The 19,563-nt window shown below is 40.4% G+C and overlaps 3 protein-coding genes across 3 annotated transcripts; all 3 read right to left on the bottom strand.

Moving 5' to 3' along the window:
- Positions 1–40: 40 nt before the first annotated feature.
- On the bottom strand, positions 41–1,395 carry LOC115989108 (trichohyalin-like). The gene is made up of 2 exons (XM_031112775.1): positions 835–1,395; positions 41–445 (listed from the first exon to the last, which is right to left on the bottom strand). The coding sequence occupies exons 1-2, from the start codon at positions 1,264–1,266 to the stop codon at positions 275–277; spliced, it is 603 nt and encodes a 200-aa protein (XP_030968635.1). The 5' UTR covers positions 1,267–1,395; the 3' UTR covers positions 41–274.
- A 6,298-nt stretch (positions 1,396–7,693) lies between these two features.
- On the bottom strand, positions 7,694–9,912 carry LOC115953331. The gene is made up of 2 exons (XM_031070944.1): positions 8,069–9,912; positions 7,694–7,832 (listed from the first exon to the last, which is right to left on the bottom strand). The coding sequence occupies exons 1-2, from the start codon at positions 9,910–9,912 to the stop codon at positions 7,694–7,696; spliced, it is 1,983 nt and encodes a 660-aa protein (XP_030926804.1).
- A 509-nt stretch (positions 9,913–10,421) lies between these two features.
- Positions 10,422–11,846, bottom strand: LOC115953323. The gene is made up of 2 exons (XM_031070932.1): positions 11,431–11,846; positions 10,422–11,349 (listed from the first exon to the last, which is right to left on the bottom strand). The coding sequence occupies exons 1-2, from the start codon at positions 11,844–11,846 to the stop codon at positions 10,422–10,424; spliced, it is 1,344 nt and encodes a 447-aa protein (XP_030926792.1).
- Between the last annotated feature and the right edge of the window lie 7,717 nt (positions 11,847–19,563).

The raw sequence follows: 19,563 nt of genomic DNA, 5'->3' as shown, positions 1-19,563 counted from the left end.
ACCCCCCCCCCCTCTCTCTGAAAAAGAAATCTCTTCAATCTATTAAGCTAAAACATTATTTCAAACAAAGCTGCATATTAAATGGCTACACTGATAAACACCGATACACAAAACATGACTAAGCTACATATTCTAGCACAAAAAATGCTTTGAGGCTTCAAAATGTTAATAAAAAACAGACAGAGCCTTGATTGTTTTATGCTTCTTAAACATTATTCCAACTAAAAGTAAAAAAATATTCCCATTCAAAAATACAAAATGAAAAGTGAAAAAATCAGAGGGGTGTAGTATCAACAATAGCCTCAAGTATCTTCTTTTCCAATTCAGATTCGTCAATCCACAAGGAACTCTTCCGGTGCAGCAGCTCTTTCTTCTCTTTCTTCTTCTCTTCCCTCTTTGTTTCTTTCATCCTCCAATTTTCAAGCTTCTCAGCTCTTTCCTTCAACTGCATTTGTACAACAAACACTTGTAAAGACTCCAAAATGGTAACTGAATCTTGTTCGTAAAATTCTGTCCCAACTTATGAACAAACCTACAATTCAACTTATTCAAAATTCTTCTCCCACATTTTCTCAGCAACCAAACGTAAATGACAAATCACATCCCCATATTTTCCAACATTTCCTTAGCAACCAAACATGAATTCAAATATTCAAAACTCTTTTCCCACACTTTCTCAGCAACTAAACATAAATCACAACAAACAAAAAACTTCAATCTGTAAAGAGGTTCACAATTCACACCCCCGCATTTTCCAACATTTCCTTAGCAACCAAACACAAAATAAAGAATTTAAGATAAAAACGGTGAGAGGGAGAGAGAGAGAAGACGTACCAGGGTTTGGCGGAACTCTTTCTGTGCGAGCTCGCGCTCATGAGCTCGGAGCTTAGCGGCCTCGGCTTTGAGCTTTTTCTTTTCCTCATTGGCTAATCGAAGTGCCTCTCTCCTGGCCTCGTCTTTGCGCTGCTGCTCGAGGCGCATGAGCTCGACCTCGCGGATGTACTCCTTGCGGACCTGCTTGACTTGTTTGGCGTAGTCGCGGCGGAGCAGGGCGAGCCTGCGCTCGGCGACCTTGGGGTCCTGTGGCCGATCGGAGTTCCACCAGCTACCTACATAGGAATGGGACTCAAGGAACTTGTGGTTTTGTTGGTGGTGGTTGTGATGTGAGGGCTTGGTGGTAGTGGCGGTGGCGGTGGTGGTAGAGAAGGTGCAAAGGGTTTGGGAGAACTGGGTGGTAGTACGGTACAAGGACCGAGAAGTGGCCATTGTTCTTGGCGGTGGCGGAGGACAGTGCTGCGGACGATGCGGCTTTGCACGGTTAACACCGATCGCTCCGGGACTCTCTCTATCTGTGTTAAAGATAAGGACCCTATGCGGGTTTTTTTTTTTTTTTTTTAATGGTAAGAAAACTTGGAAAGTGGTAAATCTCACCGCCAAGATAAAGATAAAAAATTAATGAACAAATGAATTGTATTACCATTGATAAATTTCAAAAGTAATATGGATTTGATTAATATCAAATTACATAGAATTTTTTAAGGACTTGCACAAGACTAAAATAATTGAAGTTTTAAAAAAAAATGTCTACTAAAAAAAAGAGATTATTAGAAAATATGATCATTGGAAGATTTAAAAAATACAACTATGGCAATTTAAAATAAAATATAGTGGTTAGGTAGGAGTGTCCAAGAAACCCGTCCACCCACCCATACTCGATCCAACAATTCTGGCGATTGAATGTGAGTCCCAACCTCCCTAAACACAACCCCAATAGGTCAATTGTGGGTCTCCTATTTCAAAACTTATGAAACCTGACCCACCTGAATACATCAATTCTTCCGATGATTTTTCAAGCATTTCGGACTAGATCTAGTGAGATCTCATTGTTATCTGACGAAATCTAGGCCAGATCTCGACGGACTCAATTAGATCTTGACGGATTTGGCCAAATATCAGTTAGATCTCGATGGATCCAGCCAAATATCAACCCTAATGATAAAACCCGAAACCGACGAGATCCAAACTGACTAATTTGACGAGATCTTCTAGGTTGGTTTCGTGTTGCGTTTTTATCCACCCGAAGTTTTGGGGTCAAGTCTAAGTTGGGCACAAACCCAACCCAGCTCGATCCATGAACATGCTTATGGTTAGGAATGAATAAAAGAAGATTAAAAAAATGAATAGAAAAATAATATTTAAATGAAATTGAGATATAATAAGGAGTCTGTTAGAAAGTGTATTTGAAAAAGTATAGTAGGCAAAATGTAAAAGTAATTGTTTACTCTCAAAATGGAGTGAAAATATAGCTAAGATGCTCGACATGTTCTAAGCCCAATTGCTTATTGAGCTTAAGTTTTTGTTTTTGTTTTTGTTTTTATTTATTTATTAACCAAAGGAAAAAAAAAATTACAAGATGGCTATAAGGCAAGCAAGTAGCAACCATGATTGAATTATGAAGTTCAATCAAGGAATATTTGTGTGAGTATGCTACAGGTAAAATATTAAATGTTATATATTCTTGATCATGTTCATCCAAAGCATTTAAAATCCATAACATGGGAGGGCTAGAGGTGACTTCAATTGAAGATGAGTGAGCTAAGATCGTGGGTGCTCTGCATAAAGAACAATGATTGCACTAAAGAGTGGTGAAATTCAAGTTTGAGCAACTGAAAATAAAAATGAGCCAAGTGTTTTAAGAACAACATGAAGCTGCAGGATCTAAAATAAGACTTGAGGTCATCTGAATTTGAGCTAACATCACGTTACAGTCAACGACCGTGCGATAGTATTACTTCCTATTTAATATGATGTATTTCAGCTGTCAACCTTGTATTGTTGACGTTGACGCCATGTAAGTATCAACTCTTGAGGGAAGATGTTGAGTAAGTTACTTTGTTAAATCTCTAGCAACGTCCTCATAGTCACTTCTGAAATAGATGAGGAACTATAATGTAATGTTTCTAATGATGCCGAAAATACCACCAATAAGCCGCACAGTCCTCGCGCACTACAAACAGCACCTGCACAATGAAAAGAAAGGACCTAGCAGAGAGTACCGGTGTGGTACCGGCCAAACACCCTCCGAAGGTCAAGTCAGAATTATTCTCACTGCTCTAGAGTGCTAAAGAGGGTCAATAATGCGTACCTTGGTTTGTGAGGGAGCATGGTTTTTATATTAGTAGGGCTTGCCCCCTTTTCCTTGGAGTAGAAGTCTTTTCCTTATAGGAGTCTCCTTAGGCGTATTTTGCGGGATTCTTTCCATATAGGAGTCCTTAGGTTTCATGAAGCGTGGGGAGCAAGTTACTTTCTTATACACACAAACGTGGTGATTATGCATTCAATGACTGACGCCGTCATTGAATGTTTTAGCTGTCAACCTTTGTTGAGTAAGCATTCTATGTTGTTCCGTCAGATTAAGCACCGTCAGCTTCAGGAGTCCAGCAGCTTTATGGTGCTCTATATGTGGAGTTCCTTCACTCCATATCGCCGTCAGTTCTTTAGAAATGCTGACGGCAAAACATGTCCCGTCACCCTTGTCCTTCACTTATTTTATCCTCATCACTTGCCCCCTACTCCATACCTCCGTCAGTCTTTATACTGATGGGTTATGGAGTTTATTTTCCAAAGAGGCAGGGATATTGTTCGCCTGGATCTGTGTATTTAATGTTTTGGACAGGTGGCTCGTTTCTATTGGCTCTACTTCTGACGAGGTGTCGCTTCATCTTCAGCGCTTTTTTTCCCATATATAAACAACACCTCCCCCTCATTTTCCACTATTTCAACCCTGCTGATCTTTTAGAGAGAGAGACCGTCGCCCACTTTTAGCCAGCTTTACTTCCGTCAGCTTATCCATCGTTGTCTTTAGAGCCATCCAGAAGGCCACTATATCAGTAAGTTTTCATCTCCTCTCTTCTTTCTTCTTTTCTATTTTTGCTTCATTAGTGAGGACGTCAGTTTAGGTACTTAGATTGAATCTGTCACTTGTAGGTAGTCAGATGTCAAGTGACGCGTCTTATGAGGAGTCGTCAGTCCGCGAAGGAGCGGGCTACGATGAGACCTTTGGTTCTGGAAATGAGTCAAAGGACTTTTCAGTTCCGTCAAAGAGAGAGACGTCGGCCCAATCTCCTGACGGCGATGAGAGTTTTGCTGAGGGAGATAAGGATGAGGAAAGAGGGGATGGAAACGACGGGGATGAAATGGATGTTGACGGAGACAATAGTGACGGAGATGAGGGATCCAGTGAAGGAACCTCGGAGGGTCACGGGGATAACCATCCCTTCATTCTCCTTGAGGATTGGGCCGTTAACAAATTTTTTCCTAGGATGAGTGGTAAGGTTTTTAGGGAGTTGCGTATTTGTTACCAAATCCCAGACCACATCCCAATCCGTCTCCCTGGAGAGAATGAGAGGTGTTACTCTGGGAGGACCGCTGACGTTGGTATGTATGATGCCATGTTTGCTACGGGCCTGAGGTTGCCATTGACGGCTCTACACCGTCAACTTGCTGACTTCCTAGGCATATCCGTCACCCAAATTGCCCCAAACACCTGGAGGACTTTCATAGGAGCTGAAATCCTGTGGGGCAGTTTTAGTGGAGGACGCCGTCAGCTTACGCTAGGCGAATTTTTTTATTGTTATAGGCCCCATCTATTGCCTCGTCTAAGGGGACATATCACTTCAATGCCAGGGAAAAAGGTTTACGGCTTGTGTCAGACATGCCAGATTCCAATAGGAATTGGAAGAGTAGGTATTTTTTCGTTGAGGGGACGGATTGGGTTTGCCGTCAGGAAGAGTGGGCGACGATGCCCCGTGGCTATTTTGACAACACCTGGGCCTTTGTCAGGGACTCAGGTTGATCCCGTCAACTATGTTTCTTCTGTTTTTTTTTTTTTTTTTTTTTTTTTTTTTGAGGTGACGCTACTAACACTTGCTTTTGTTTCTTTAGCCTATACCCATCTGCACATAATTGACGAGTAAGAGGAGTTCATCCAACGGATCTTGGAAATCCCTTTGGAAGACCATAAGTGCAGGGATTTGATCACCCTTGATACCCTTCACTTATACTGTGGGGGTCCAGAACCGTCAGTGGCAGCTCAAAGGTTGGAAGAATTTGCACGTCGACGTGAGTAGACTTTTATTTTCCCCGTCAGTTTCATTCCTCCGTCTCTTGCCCTAACAGTCTTTTTTGTGTTGTAGAGATGGAATCCGCGAAGTAAAGGATAAGGGCTGCCGCAGCTCGTCAGAAGGAGGAGAGGAAGGCTAAGGAGGCAGGGGGGGAGGCCTCGTCAACCCCCAAGGCTGTCGCTAAGGTGACGAAGAGGAAGCCCAACAGGAGTGACAGTCGTCCCTCAAAAAAGGCTGTCGTCACTCCTGGAGACGAACCGCTGAAGGAGAAATCCCCTCCGAAGCCTAGCCATGGTGCGGGCAAAGGGGTGATGACTTCGACTGGTCCCGTCAGCGAGGGTCTCTACCGCCTCCTGACCCATAAGGACTATGCCGTCGGGGAGGTTGGATCCCTAATAAAACCGACGAACATAGAGCCTTGTGACCAGGTGGAGACGAAGGATTTAGGGGCGTCGGCCCTCTTCGATCTCACCAGGGTATGTTTATTACATTTTTGGTTGAACAATCTTTGTTTTGCTTTGGTATACTTTTTGACTGCCGGATATGTTCTTTTAGGCCTTGGTGCGCGTTAAGGCCCTTCACGACCGTTGTGTGGCGAAGGAGGGGGTCGTCACCCGAGTTCGTAAACATAACACGAACCTGTTGAATCAGCAAGCTCAATACAAGGAAGCCGTCCGTACTCTTAACCAGGAGCTGAAGGAAGTTAAGGAGAAGCTGACGGAGGTCAGCTGTCAGAATGACAAGCTCCAGGGAGAGGTGACGGCTCTAGGCAAAAAGTTACAGACGGCGGGGGCTGACGCGATCAAAGACTTTAAAGCGTCGTAGTCTTTTATTGACTCATGTGCCAAATATTATGGCACTGGGTTCGATGATTGCCTTCGGCAGGTCGCGTCGGCCTTCCCAGAGTTGGACTTGTCTGGGATTACCATGGATGATGGAGATGACTACTCTCCTCAGCCTAACCCTACTCCGGAGCATGACAGTAGTGTAGTCCTAGCTCAGCCTGCTGCTAACCCTGCTGCTTCTGATTCTCCAGCTGTGATTGTGGATATTGAAGACCATCAAGCTGACGGCAACCCTGCTGACGTTCCCGCTACTTAGTTTTTATTTTGCATTTTAGCCGTGTATTTATTTTGTAAACAATCGTTGCATTTTAAACATTTGGCAAACAGTTGTAGTTTTAAACATTTGGCAAACAATGTTTAAGTGCCCTTTTGGTTTTCTCGGGCTTTTGTTTATATACAGTTGTGTATGCGTTTATTTCCATTTCTTTTATATCTCTTTATTGATGATAGCCCTAGACGAAATTTTGGTAAAAATTCCCGTCTTTTTGGGAACCCGTCAGTTCTTCGAACTGTTGGAAGACTCCGTTGACATGACTTTGTGCCTAGTCTTTTTACCTTATTTGTTTTACGGGTTTCCTGTTGGATTTTCGGCCTTGTTTATTATTTTCCAAGCCCCGTCAGCTTGGTGACCGTCCAGTTTTCTGTTCCGTCTGCTGGACCCCGTCGGTTTACAGCCTCGTTGGTTGGTCGCACCGTTTAATGGTCGTCAATCTCTTAAGACCGTCAGCTTTTTTGGCCTTGATGACTGTCATCTTAGTAGGTCTTTTGGTTTGAGGGCCTTGTCCATATGATGATAGCTTCATCTATGGGACCGTCAGCTTTTTGGCCTTAGCTTTTGCTGACCTTGTCATCTTAGTGGGTTTGTTGGTTTTAGGACCCCGTCCACATGATAATAGCTTCATCTATGGGACCGTCAGCTTTTTGGCCTTAGCTTTGTTGACCTTCTCATCTTAGTGGGTCCGTTGATTTTAGGACTCCGTCCACATGATGATAGCTTCATCTATGGGACCGTCAGCTTTTTGGCCTTGGCTTTGCTAATCTTCTTTATGGGTCCGTTGGTTTTAGGACCCCGTCCTCATGATGATAGCTTCATCTATGGGACCGTCAGCTTTTTAGTCCGTGTGTTATGGACTTAGTCATTTGGTTTGTTCACTTTTGCGAACTTAGTTGCCCATTCTGTGGACTCTAAGCTGTAGGTTTCTAAAATAAATACATCAGCAATTTTGAATAAACTCCTCTTATTGCCATGAATTTGTAAATAAAAGTAATTAAAACCAAATCCTGCCCTTTGGACTTAAAAAAAAGTATTGTTGCAAAAAAAAAAAAAAAAACTAAAGTAAATGATAATTCTGAGGAGTGAGACTAAAGTTTGCTGGAATGTAAAATAAAAAAGGGTTGATCTTCATGCTACCGCTCCTACTAGTAATACTTTTGTAGGTGCTCGGTGTTCCATGGGTGTGGCAGTTTCTTTCCTTCCAACGTCTCTAGATGGTATGTGCCTTTCCTTTGCCACGACGTAATTCTTTAAGGTCCTTCCCAATTAGGGCCGAGTTTCCCTTGGGTAGGGTCTCTAGCGGCACCCATGACCTTTCTAAGAACAAGGTCTCCAACTTGGAAGTCCCTGTGTCGGGCCCGAGAGTTGTAGTGTTTGGTAATGCGGTCCTAGTACCTAGCGAGCCTTTGTTCTGTTGCTGCTCTGATCTCGTCTACTAGGTCGAGCTGTAGTCACATAGCCTCGTCGTTTTTGTTCACATCGTGGTTGTGCACCCTGTAGCTTGTGAGCCCAACTTCTGCCGGGATGATCGCTTCGCCTCCATACGTCAGTCGGAATGGTGTCTCTCCTGTAGGTGTCCTTGCCGTCGTCCTGTATGCCCATAATATGCTCGGCAATTCATCGGGCCATATACCCTTTGCCCCTCGAGCCGAGTCTTGATAATCTTGTGCAAGGATCGGTTCGTTACTTCGACCTGGCCATTAGCTTGAGGGTGGGCGGGGGAGGAGTAGTGGTTCTTTATTCCTAGCTATGAGCAGAAGTCCCGAAAGGGGTCGTTGTCGAATTGCATTCCGTTGTCCGAGACAAAGACTCTAGGAATGCCAAACTTGCATATGATGCATCTCCAAACAAAGTTTCGCACGTTCTTCTCTGTTATTGTGGCCAAAGCTTCAGCTTCCACCCACTTTGTGAAATAGTCAATGCCTACCGCCAGGAACTTCAGCTGTCGTACTACTGTAGGGAATGGTCCCATAATGTCTAACCCCCATTGTGCGAATGGCCATAGGGTCGTCATCGGGGTCAGCTCTTCGGTTGGTTGTCTAATGATATTGCTGAACTTTTGGCATTTGTCACAGGTCCTGACGTAGGCTTCGGCGTCCTTCTGCATGGTGGGCCAATAGTACCCTGCTCGTATAAGCTTATGTACCAACGATCTGGACCCTGAGTGGTTTCCGCAGATTCCTTCATGTACCTCTCTCATGATGTAATCTGCCTCTTCCGTACCCAAGCATCTCAAATATGGTCGGGAGAAGCCTCTTTTGTACAGGACGTCTTTTATCAGGACGAACCTCGCCGCCCGGACCTTAAGCTTCCTTGCGGCCTCCTTCTCGTTTGGTAAGACCCCGTCTTTCAAATATGAAACTATCAGCGTGGTCCAGCTGTTTTCGGAGCATATTTCCTGCACGTTGCTGGGATCTATTAGCGGAGAAAGCTGAACGAAAGAGAGTACATTACCTGGGATGACCATTTGTTCTGCTGAAGCGGCCTTTGAGAGGCGGTCGGCTCGCTCGTTTTCTCCTCTAGGAATTTGGACAACTTTAGCTTCCAGGTCATCCACTCTCGCCCTGACTTCATCAAGGTATTTCTTCATCCTTTCGCCCTTGCACTCGTAGTCTCCATTTATTTGGTTAGTGATGACCTGAGAGTCGCAGTAGATGACGACCCTTGCGGCTCCTACTGCTTTGGCGAGGTCGAGCCCGGCTATCAGCGCTTCATACTCCAATTCATTGTTGGTAGCGGGGAAGTCGAGACGGACCATACATTCAATGACGTCTCCTTCGGGCGATAATAGCACAATGCCGGCCCCTCCGGCCTGTTTGTTGGACGACCCGTCCGTATATATGCTCCAATGAGGGGACTCTTCTGCCCCCTTGACTTCGTCATGGGTGAATTCAGCTATGAAGTCTGCGACGACCTGTCCCTTGATGGCGGTTCGCGGGCGGTACTGAATATCAAACTCGCTCAGTTCTATAGCCCACAACGCTAATCGACCCGCAGCCTCGGGATTGCTCATTACCCGTCGTAACGGCTTGTCAGTCAGAACGTTCACCGTATGGGCTTGAAAGTACGGTTTGAGCTTGCAGGCTGTCATAACTAACGCAAAGGCGAGTTTTTCCATGGGCGGATATCTTTCTTCAGCACCGCGAAGCGCTCGGCTTGCGTAGTACACAGGCCTTTGTACTTTTTCCTCTTCTCTGACTAAGGCAGCACTCACAGCTGCCAGGGAGACGGCTAGATAGAGAAAAAGCTCCTCTCCTGGCTGCGACAGGCTCAGCAGCGATGGGGAGGAGAGGTAAGCCTTCAATTCTTCGAATGCTTGCTGGCATTCGGCAGTCCACTCGAAGGATTTCTTTAGCGTTCGGAAGAAGGGTAAACACTTATCTATTGCCCTCGATACGAACCTATTCAGTGCCGCTATTTTTTCGTTAAGGCTTTGCACCTCCTTCACATTCCTTGGTGGTGTCATTTCCATGATCGCCCGGATCTTGTCCGGGTTAGCCTCGATTCCCCTTTGGGACACCATGAATCCTAAAAACTTTCCTGCCGTAACTCCAAAGGCACATTTTCTTGGATTGAGCTTCATGTTGAAGGAGCGAAGTGTGTCGAACGTTTCTTTGAGATCGGCCAAATGATCTTCCTCCCTTCGACTCTTTACTAGCATGTCGTCCATGTAAACCTACACATTCCTCCTAATCTGTCGTGCGAACATTTTGTTCATTAGTCTTTGGTATGTTGCTCCTGCGTTCTTCAGGCCGAAGGGCATCACTTTGTAACAGAAGAGGCCTGGACTAGTGACAAACGATGTCTTTTCCTGATCAGCTTCGTATATTCTAATTTGGTTGTACCCTGAGAAAGCGTCCATGAAGCTCAGCAATTGGTGTCGGGCCGTCGAGTCTACAAGTACATCGACTCTGGGGAGAGGGTAGCTATCTTTGGGGCAGGCCTTGTTAAGATCGGTGAAGTCCACACACATCCGCCATTTCCCGCTCGCTTTTTTGACCATTACCACATTTGCTAGCCAGTCGGGATAGTACACTTCCCTGATGAAGTTTGCTTCCTGTAGCTTTCGGACTTCTTCTGCTATGGCTCGATCTCGCTCGGGGGCGAACACTCTCTTCTTTTGTCGGATAGGTGGAAAGGCGGACGATACGTTCAATCGGTGCACCATGACTGAAGGATCTATCCCCAGCATATCTTCATGACCCCAGGCGAATACATCTCGATTGCCTCTGAGGAAGTTAATGAGTTCCTAACGGATAGCGGGTGAGCGAGTGTTTCAATTTTGGTCGTTCGGCCAAGATCGGAACTGTCAAGGGGTATCTCTTCTAACCTTTCTACTGGCTCCGTTACCATCCGGTGCTCTTCTATGCTTAAAGCCTGAACCTGATCTTCCATTTCCATCATAGCCATGTAGCATTCGCGCACGGCCATCTGACTTCCATGTAGCTCCCCTACTCCGTAGTCGGTTGGGAACTTAATCATCAGGTGGTAGGTGGAAGTTACCACCTTCCACGAATTGAGCGTGGGTCGTCTGATGATAGCGTTGTAGGTAGACGAGCAATCGACCACCAAGAATGTCACATCCTTGATTATCTGCTGAGGGTAATCACCTACTATTACGGACAATGTGACCGCACCTAGGGGGAATACGGGGCTCCCTCCGAAGCCAATGAACGGGGCATTTGTCGAAACCAACCACTCCCTGTCGATCCTCATCTGCTGGAATGCTGGGTAGTATAAAATATCTGCTGAACTGCCGTTGTCGACCAGCACTGGGTGCATGTTGTATTCTTCCACCCGCAAGCTAACAACTATCGCATCGTCATGTGGATGGTGAAGGCGTCGTGCGTCTTCTTCTGAGAACCTAATTATGGGGCCTTCTCTTCGTGCTATCTTCGGCACGACTCCTATCAATTGAACATTTTGTACCATCCAAAGGTAGGTCTTGCGGGCCTTCTTGGATGACCCGGTGTCAGTCGTTCCTCCTACGATCGTCCTTATGTCCACTATCGGGGGCCTCGGTCGCTCGTTATCCCGTCGAGGGTGTTGGTCTTGTGCGGGAGGATCCACCTTTTCCTTGCTAACGAATCTCTGCAGTTTTCCTTGTCTGATAAGGGCCTCAATCTGCTGCTTGAGGTCATAGCAATCAGCCGTATCGTGACCATAGTCGCGGTGGAAACGGTAATACTTATCCCTGGAACGTTTGTTGGGATCACTCTTTAGCTTTCCCGGGGCTGTCAACGAAGTGAAGCTCGTGAACCTTCCTCCTAGGAGCTTAGGGCGCCTCTCATCCCTTCGGTCTCCTGTTCTTGTCTTCTTTCGACCTTGGTCCTGCCGAGTGTCTTCTTGCCTTTCTCTTTTCCTGGGCCTCTTTTCTCGGGTTAAGAGCGCGTCTTCAGCATTCATATACTTTATGGCACGATAAAGTACTTCTGACATGGTTTTTGGGTCGTTTTTGTATAGGGAGAACAAAAACTTACCCTTCTTCAAGCCATTTGTGAATGTCGCATCAAGTATCTTATCGTCGGCTTCGTCGATCGAGAGCGCCTCCTTGTTGAATCGGGATATGTAGGCTTTTAGAGTTTCATCCTCTCGCTGCTTCATGCTCATCAAGCAAGCCGTAGACTTCTTGTATCGATGGCCTCCAATGAAGTGTGCGGTAAACTGAGCGCTGAGCTCTTTGAAGGTGCTGATGGAGTTTGGTGTCAGTTGGCTGAACCAAATTCTCGCTGCGCCCTTCAGCGTTGTAAGGAAGGCCCTACACATGATGGCGTCCGCTACTCCTTGAAGGTGCATTAGGGTCTTGAAGGTCTCCAGGTGGTCCAGTAGGTCCTTGACTCCGTCATAACTGTCTATCTACGGCATGCGGAACTTACTCGGTAAAGGGTAGGAGTTGACGGTGGCGGTGAACGGCGAGTCAGTTCGGTTGACAAGGTCGTTAAGATCGCTTGATACTCGCCCCTTGAGAGCGTTCATCATAACCTCCATCTGTTCCTTCATGGCCTGCATCTCCGCGATAACAAGTGGCGGAGTGGTTTCTACGAGGGAGGGGATGCTTATGTTCTGTCGTTCTGGTTTGCTCGGGGCGTTGCTGGCCTGGGGTCCCTCCTGGTTTCTTCTGTCGGCACTGGTTCCTTCTTGATCTGCTCCTTGGTTGTTTGGTGCAGCGTTCTTTTGGCGCAATTGCTCTTCTAGGTCGCGGTTTTGTCGGGTGAGGCGTTCCACAGCCGCGGTGAGAGTCTTGACTTGCTTCTCGAGGGCGGTCGTGGGTGGTTCTTCTTCTTGAATGTCGTTAGTGGTTGCCATTGAGCGGGTGAGCACCATGCGACTTTTGTGCGGGAAGCAGTAATATGACTTTACACTACGCATTTCCCACAGACGGCGCCAACTGATGATGTCGAAAATACCACCAGTAAGTTACACAGTCCTCGCGCACTACAAACGGCACCTGCACAATGAAAAGAAAGGACCTAGCAAAGAGTACCGGTGTGGTACCGGCCAAACACCCTCCGAAGGTCAAGTCAGAATTATTCTCACTGCTCTAGAGTGCTAGAGAGGGTCAATAATGCATACCTTGGTTTGTGAGGGAGCATGGTTTTTATAGTAGTAGGGCTTGCCCCCTTTTCCTTGGAATAGAAGTCTTTTCCTTATAGGAGTCTCCTTGGGCGTAGTTTGCGGGATTCTTTCCATATATGAGTCCTTAGGTTTCATGAAGCGTGGGGAGCAAGTTACTTTCTTATACACGCAAACATGATGATTAAGCATTCAATGACTGACGCTGTTAGTCTATGTTGTTCCGTCAGATTAAGCACCATTAGCTTCAGGAGTCTAGCAGCTTTATGGTGCTCTATATGTGGAATTCCTTCACTCCATATCGCCGTCAGCTCTTTAGAAATGCTGACGGCAAAACATGTCTCGTCACCCTTGTCCTTCACTTATTTTATCCTCATCAGTTTCCATCACAACCATTAAATGATGGATTCATATTTGATTTAAAACTCAAAGATTAGGAATTGCGTACCATTCTCAGAAAAATAAATAACAAACAAACAAACAAAAACAAAGATCAGGTATTGCATACCGTGACTTAAGGAAATTTATTAAATTTCTTTAAAAAAAAAAAATTGTTGATTGGTCGCATACAACTGCTCTACCTAAGACTTAAGAGAGACCTAATAAGTTTGAATAACAAAATCTAAGACTTAAGAGAGACCTAATCAGTTTGAATGACAAAATCTAAATTAACGTGTAATCATTGTTCATCTATATTCTTTCTCTTTTTTTTCTTTTTTTTTCTTTTGGGTTTTACTTATGCCTCGTGGGCTCTGTAGTCTATATTTATTTATTTATTTTCAAATCCACTTCTTCAAGAAGTTTGAGTATTTGATTTTTATATGGATTCCTATATATATATATATATATATTCTTCAGCTTATTTTACAGTTTTTTGGTTTAGATTTCCCTTCTCCAACCTATGGTACCTACAAACTTACCAGTATTTTTTTTATTTATTTTTTTTATCATAATAAAATTGAATAGGTTTTATGTATTTTTTACTTTTGTTTAAGCTAATTTCCTTAAATTTGATCTAATTTATCTGTTTATGGTTAGCTCAATTGGTAAAGTCTTAGATGGTTGAATAAGAGATATAAAGTTCAATCCCAATCTACACCAAAAACTGATCAGTGTTTTGGTTTGATAATAAAAAGCTATTATTAAGAACGAAAACAATAGGTTGAAACTATCTCAAAAAAAAAATATAAATATATATATATATATATTGTTAGACATAATTTTCATAGTGGTATATCTTTCATGAGAATTGATATATTAATTTTTACAAATCTCTTATTCTCCTTTTGGAAGATCTATTATTTTTGTATATCATATATGAATTACATGTTTATGACATTGGTTCCAATAGTGATATCATCCTCTTAATATTGATTTTGAGGAAAATCTTCGTTTTGGCTTATTATTAAGCAAGCATTTGTTATAATTTATTAATTATTTTCATTAAAGTTATTTTACACACACATCAACATATATATATATATATATATATATAATCTTGGCATTAATTTGATGTTAAATTATTGATTACAATTTGATATTTTTTTTCATTAGTATTGTTTTATCAAAATGGATAGACAAAATTAAAGATATAACCTCTTGGATAAAATCGACATTGAAAAAGACGTTTGGAATATAAGAGTAATAGTCACAAGAACTTGGGTGGTACTTAATATTAAAACAAATAATGAACTTATCAATTGATTTGGTGCTACTTGATGAAAATGTAAGTTTTGAAGTAAAATAAATATTCATTTCTTGATTAAGTTTTCTCCTTTTTTTTAGGATAACCTTATTCATGCAAGTATTAGAAAGCATTTGTTGATTGTTTTAGAGATACACATCACCTTATTCATGCAAGTATTAGAAAAGCATTTGTTGATAGTTTTAAAGATAACAAGAAGGAAAATTTTATCGAATCAAATATTGAGTTGTCAAAAATAATGATGCTTACAAATTTTTGAATCACAAGTACATAATAAGATTTTATGCATGCAATAGCATCTGTGAAGTTGTTACAAACAGATAATCAACTTATCGCAAAAATAAATTTTGAATTGGTTACATTTGATGAGTTGAAGTATCTTGTTGTCAAAAACATAACGCTAATAGGTAATTTTGATATTACATTTCTAATTAATATATATCACAATCGTCATAATTAATGATTTTTATTTAAACACTTTATTGTTTGTAGATGTAATGGGAGCAATCATAAGAATTTCTCCAATGGAAAGATAGAGGCCCATGAGGAGAAATTGAACAAAAGGCTAACCAAACTTCAAGATAACGGGTTGGTTAGATATTGATGAATCTATTACTTAGATTCGAACATTTTGTCAAGAGATAAAATTTTATTTGTCTAACAAAATGTTTATGCAAAAAGGAAAATTAGAATCACAATTTGTGATCAATTTGTAGAGGCAATTAATGAAGATCTATGTTCAGATAATTCTATGCAGCCTATTATAATTATCACATCAACTACTATTAAGACATATATATTTCTTTTGATATACATGATTTGTGTTTAGACATCATAATTTAAACTATTTATGCATGAATGATAATGGTAGGGAAATTGTCATTGTCTTCTACAAACTCTTCAAAGTTGTGAATTTAGATACTTCAGAGGTCACTGAATAAAGAAAAGGGTTACTAAAATTTTAGAACTATATAATTGTTCAATTTATATTTTCTTAAATTAGTATTTTGTAAACTAAAATAGTCCACCCATAGACTATTTTAATATGCTAAATATCAATGTAGTCTTGAAGAATCCAAATTGAACTTTGATGAAAAAGACAAGAAGATTGAGTCATTGTAGCTATCACATACAATCCTTGATCTAAAGATATTTCTAAGATGAAAAGAACACTATTTGAAATTTTGAAATTTATAAAGATTGAAAAAGAACAAGTTAGAGCAAAAAATTATATTTTGTTGATATTGAGATTTATGTTAGAATGGTAACATTTATTACATGTTTTTTTTTTTTTTTGTAGGACATAACATTTTATTGCACGACCTCTATTAAAAAGATCAATGTTGAGAATGGATGACATTATGTCTCCTGTGATGAATGTCCTAAAAATTTGAAAAACATGAATAAAAATTATGGTGTGACATATGTATATATGAAAGCATGTGAATTTTCAAAAAATTAGATAAGTAATTCTACATATTTACTATTGCTTGACTTCGAATACATATAAATACTAATTGATGTAAATGAAAAAAAAAAAATTTCAGATACAGCCTTGACATGCAAGTTGGAGATACAATAGAATTTGCAAATGTGCTGTTAGGATATATGTAATTCACTTATTAGGAACATATGTCACTATTTTATGTAATTGGCTAATCCTTTGACAAAACACACTTTATTTGTATTTGGGTAGATTTAAGATGCATTTAATACTTCAAGAAACCTTGTTTCAAGTTCAAGTATTAAAACCATGCAAGTCTGTCCAAGAATTAAGTGAGAAAGTGCTGAATTTTAAAGCTCGATAGCTGCTTGACACCTCTTGACACCTGGCTTAACTGTCGAGCTCTTCAGTTGCTTCTTATCGCGATCTCGACACCTCTCGATTGCTAGGTCTATCGATCGAGCAAATTTCTGTTCCCTTAACACCTCCTCAATAGTTGTATTTGTCGAAGTTTAAAGCTCCACACCTTTCGATCGATCGAGGTTACGGGAATTCAGATTTTCAGATTTGATTTTCGGCCCATGCTGACATGTATGTGTAGGGTTTCTTTTCTCCTAATCCTAGATGTATATAAGGCTTATTTTAGAGGCCATCACATAAGAGAATACAAGGAGAACATATGCAAAAGGTGACCGATGTCTTATTCTCTCTAAAAGAAGCTATTACGTCTTTTGCACCTTAGGGTTTTGTAACCAAGTTTTTTTTTTTTTTTTTTTTTTTTGTTGATGAAGTGAATAATTTTGTAGCCAACATTCTTCTTCCTCAAGTTGGTGAGTGAGTCACGTACTGGGATTCGTGTATCAAAAGGGTGGCGTTCATATATTGAAGAGTTCAGAGGTTCTGAAATGGTAGAAGGTTTCTACTGTGAGTTCATCTACGGGGATTGTAAAGTCTAGGGACAAAGGTTTTGTATTAGATTTGAAACTTCTTTTTACTATAGTTAATTTCTTTTCGAGAAGGTTTCCCCCCAGATTTTTTACTGTGAAACTAGTTTGTTTAATTGGTTTTCTGCTGCATGATTTTGACATAATATTGATATTTGTTTGTTTTAACAAGTTTTATTCATAATAAATCTAATTAACAACTTGGGTTTAAAACTTGTTAATTCTATCAACCGAGGTCTAAATTTCCCAACATATGCAAGTCTAAATAAGCTTACAAATATGCCTAAGAATCAATTGCAAGGTGTAGAGAGAGAGAGAGAGAGAGAGAGAGAGAGAGAGAGAGAGAGAGAGAGAGAGAGAGAGAGAGAAGTGTTTGATATGCAACTCTTAAATATGGAAGCAAAGAATACAAATTCTCTGTACCACTTTTTATGTTCTACTTTTTATCATAACCTTATAGAATATATATTTTATTTGAGAAATAATAAAAATAAATAAATAATTATTATAACAAAAGGAATAAATTGTATTGGTGTAACAACCTTCAAATATGAAACAATGACACTTTAATAACAAATTATCTTCTAACACACCAATTATGCTATAATGACATTTTGTAGTTACATATATTGAACTGTTTGCATCAGAATTTTGTATCTAATGGATCTAACATATAAATACTGGGTTTTGTAAGTGATTTGCAGTATTATTAACAATAATATTAATGATTAAAAAAATGTTAGAAGTAGTTTTTACCTTTTGGAGATTGTTGAATACCTCTTTATACTCTATGTTTTTAGTGTATTCTTGTTCTTTTTTGTCAATGTTCTTTATTAAAAACTTTAGACCTTCAAGACTTGTTACTTGATAGTTGAGACAAAACAATGTACAATTGGCCATGGCTGAACACTGGGCTTTGAAAGTAGAGGCCAATATTGTTTAGAGTTTGTCCTTGACTTTTGTTGATTGTCATAGGATAATGGATCTTTAAAGGAAATTGTTTTATTTTCACCACAGTTTTGATTAATGTTTTTTCAATTTTTTATGACACTTATCACAGGAGACATTATACCATCCATTCTCAGTATTAATCTTTTTAATAGAGGTCGTGCAATAAAATGTTAAGTCCTACATAAAAGCATGCACTAAATATTATTATTCTAAATAAATCTTAATATCAGCAAAATATAATTTTTTGCTCTAGCTAGTTCTTTTTAAATCTTTTATAAAGGTCAAAATTTCTGATAATATTCTTTTCATCTTAGAAATCTCATTAGGGTAAAGGACCGTATGTGGTAGCTACAACAACTCAATCTTCTTATCTTTCTCATCAAGGTTGAATTTGGTTTCTTTAAGACTATATTGAAATAGTCTATTGGTAGACTATATTAGTTCATGAAGTACTAATTTAAGAAAATATAAATTGAACGATTGTAAATAAGGAATTTTAAAATTGTACTAACATTTTTCTTAATTCTGTGACCTCTAAAATATCTAAATTCATATACAACTTTGAAGAGTTTGTAGAAAACAATGATAATTTCCCTACCATCATTAATACATAAATAGTTTATGATGTTTAATTAGATATCATGTATATCAAAAGAAAGAATTTCTTAGTCATATATGTCTTTTAATAGTAGTTTATGTGATTGTAGGGACACAATTTGGTTCCCAAGCCCAAAGGATGGATGAACTTAGGCCCAAAGAGCCCAATACAATGAATTTGTAGAGAGTGGGTTGGAAAAATGGGTTTTAATGAGTCAAACAACAAGTAAAGTGGATCCAGATGATAAGAAAATGAAGATAGACTGGTTTAATCTAAAGAAAATCGTCATCGGCACAATTCGAGAAGATCAATTCTTATATATTTCTTCTCAAGTTTGATTACAAGTTCAATTATTGATTGCTACAATGTTTCCCTCTCAATTTCTCGATCCCTTTTCCTCAAGGTCTTCTTTCTGTTTTATACTACCTTCCTCATTTCCTCTTTACCCTCCATGTGTAGGATAGATTGCTAGTGTTAATTCTTGTCCTATCAGCACCTTTCTAAAGTCTCTGGTAGTAGCTATAAGGCTGAAAATTACTGTTCAGATATCACCTTCACATTAATGCGGTTAGTTGGTTAGGTGCAGAGTATTCAATGCGGTGGTAGCAGCTTTCTCTTTAGATATTTTAGGATTTCCCTCTATCTTGTGCTTTTGATATGCTTATCCGTATCAATAGAATCTCTTGGAACGCTACCCTGGATGGTAGACCACCCCATCGGACCTCGGCTTTGCTCGGCCAAGGAGGGATTCATCCTTGGACCACCCTTGTGGACCCTTATGATCAAAACTAATTTCTTCACTTACTAACACGGACTCCTCTGATTATGTTCGCCCCTCCTCAAACTGTTTCATGTCCTCATATTGGGCCTCCGACCCTATATATATAAATATATATATATATATATATATATATATATTGTTGGGCCTAACACCCCTACAGTGATACTTATATAGATCATATAGAATTATCAAAACATAGATTCCATTAATTGCCTAAACAAATTTATCCCAAAATGTGATTCTAATTTTTTCCCTTTTGCATAAACATTTTTGTTAGACAATTAATATTTTATCTCTTGACAAAAAGTTTGAATCTATGTAATAT

The sequence above is a fragment of the Quercus lobata genome, chromosome 1 (genome assembly GCF_001633185.2).
Source record: "Quercus lobata isolate SW786 chromosome 1, ValleyOak3.0 Primary Assembly, whole genome shotgun sequence".
NCBI classification, from domain to species: domain Eukaryota; kingdom Viridiplantae; phylum Streptophyta; class Magnoliopsida; order Fagales; family Fagaceae; genus Quercus; species Quercus lobata.
The sequence above is the reverse complement of the archived record's forward strand: the minus strand, read 5'-3'. Positions and strand labels throughout refer to the sequence as shown.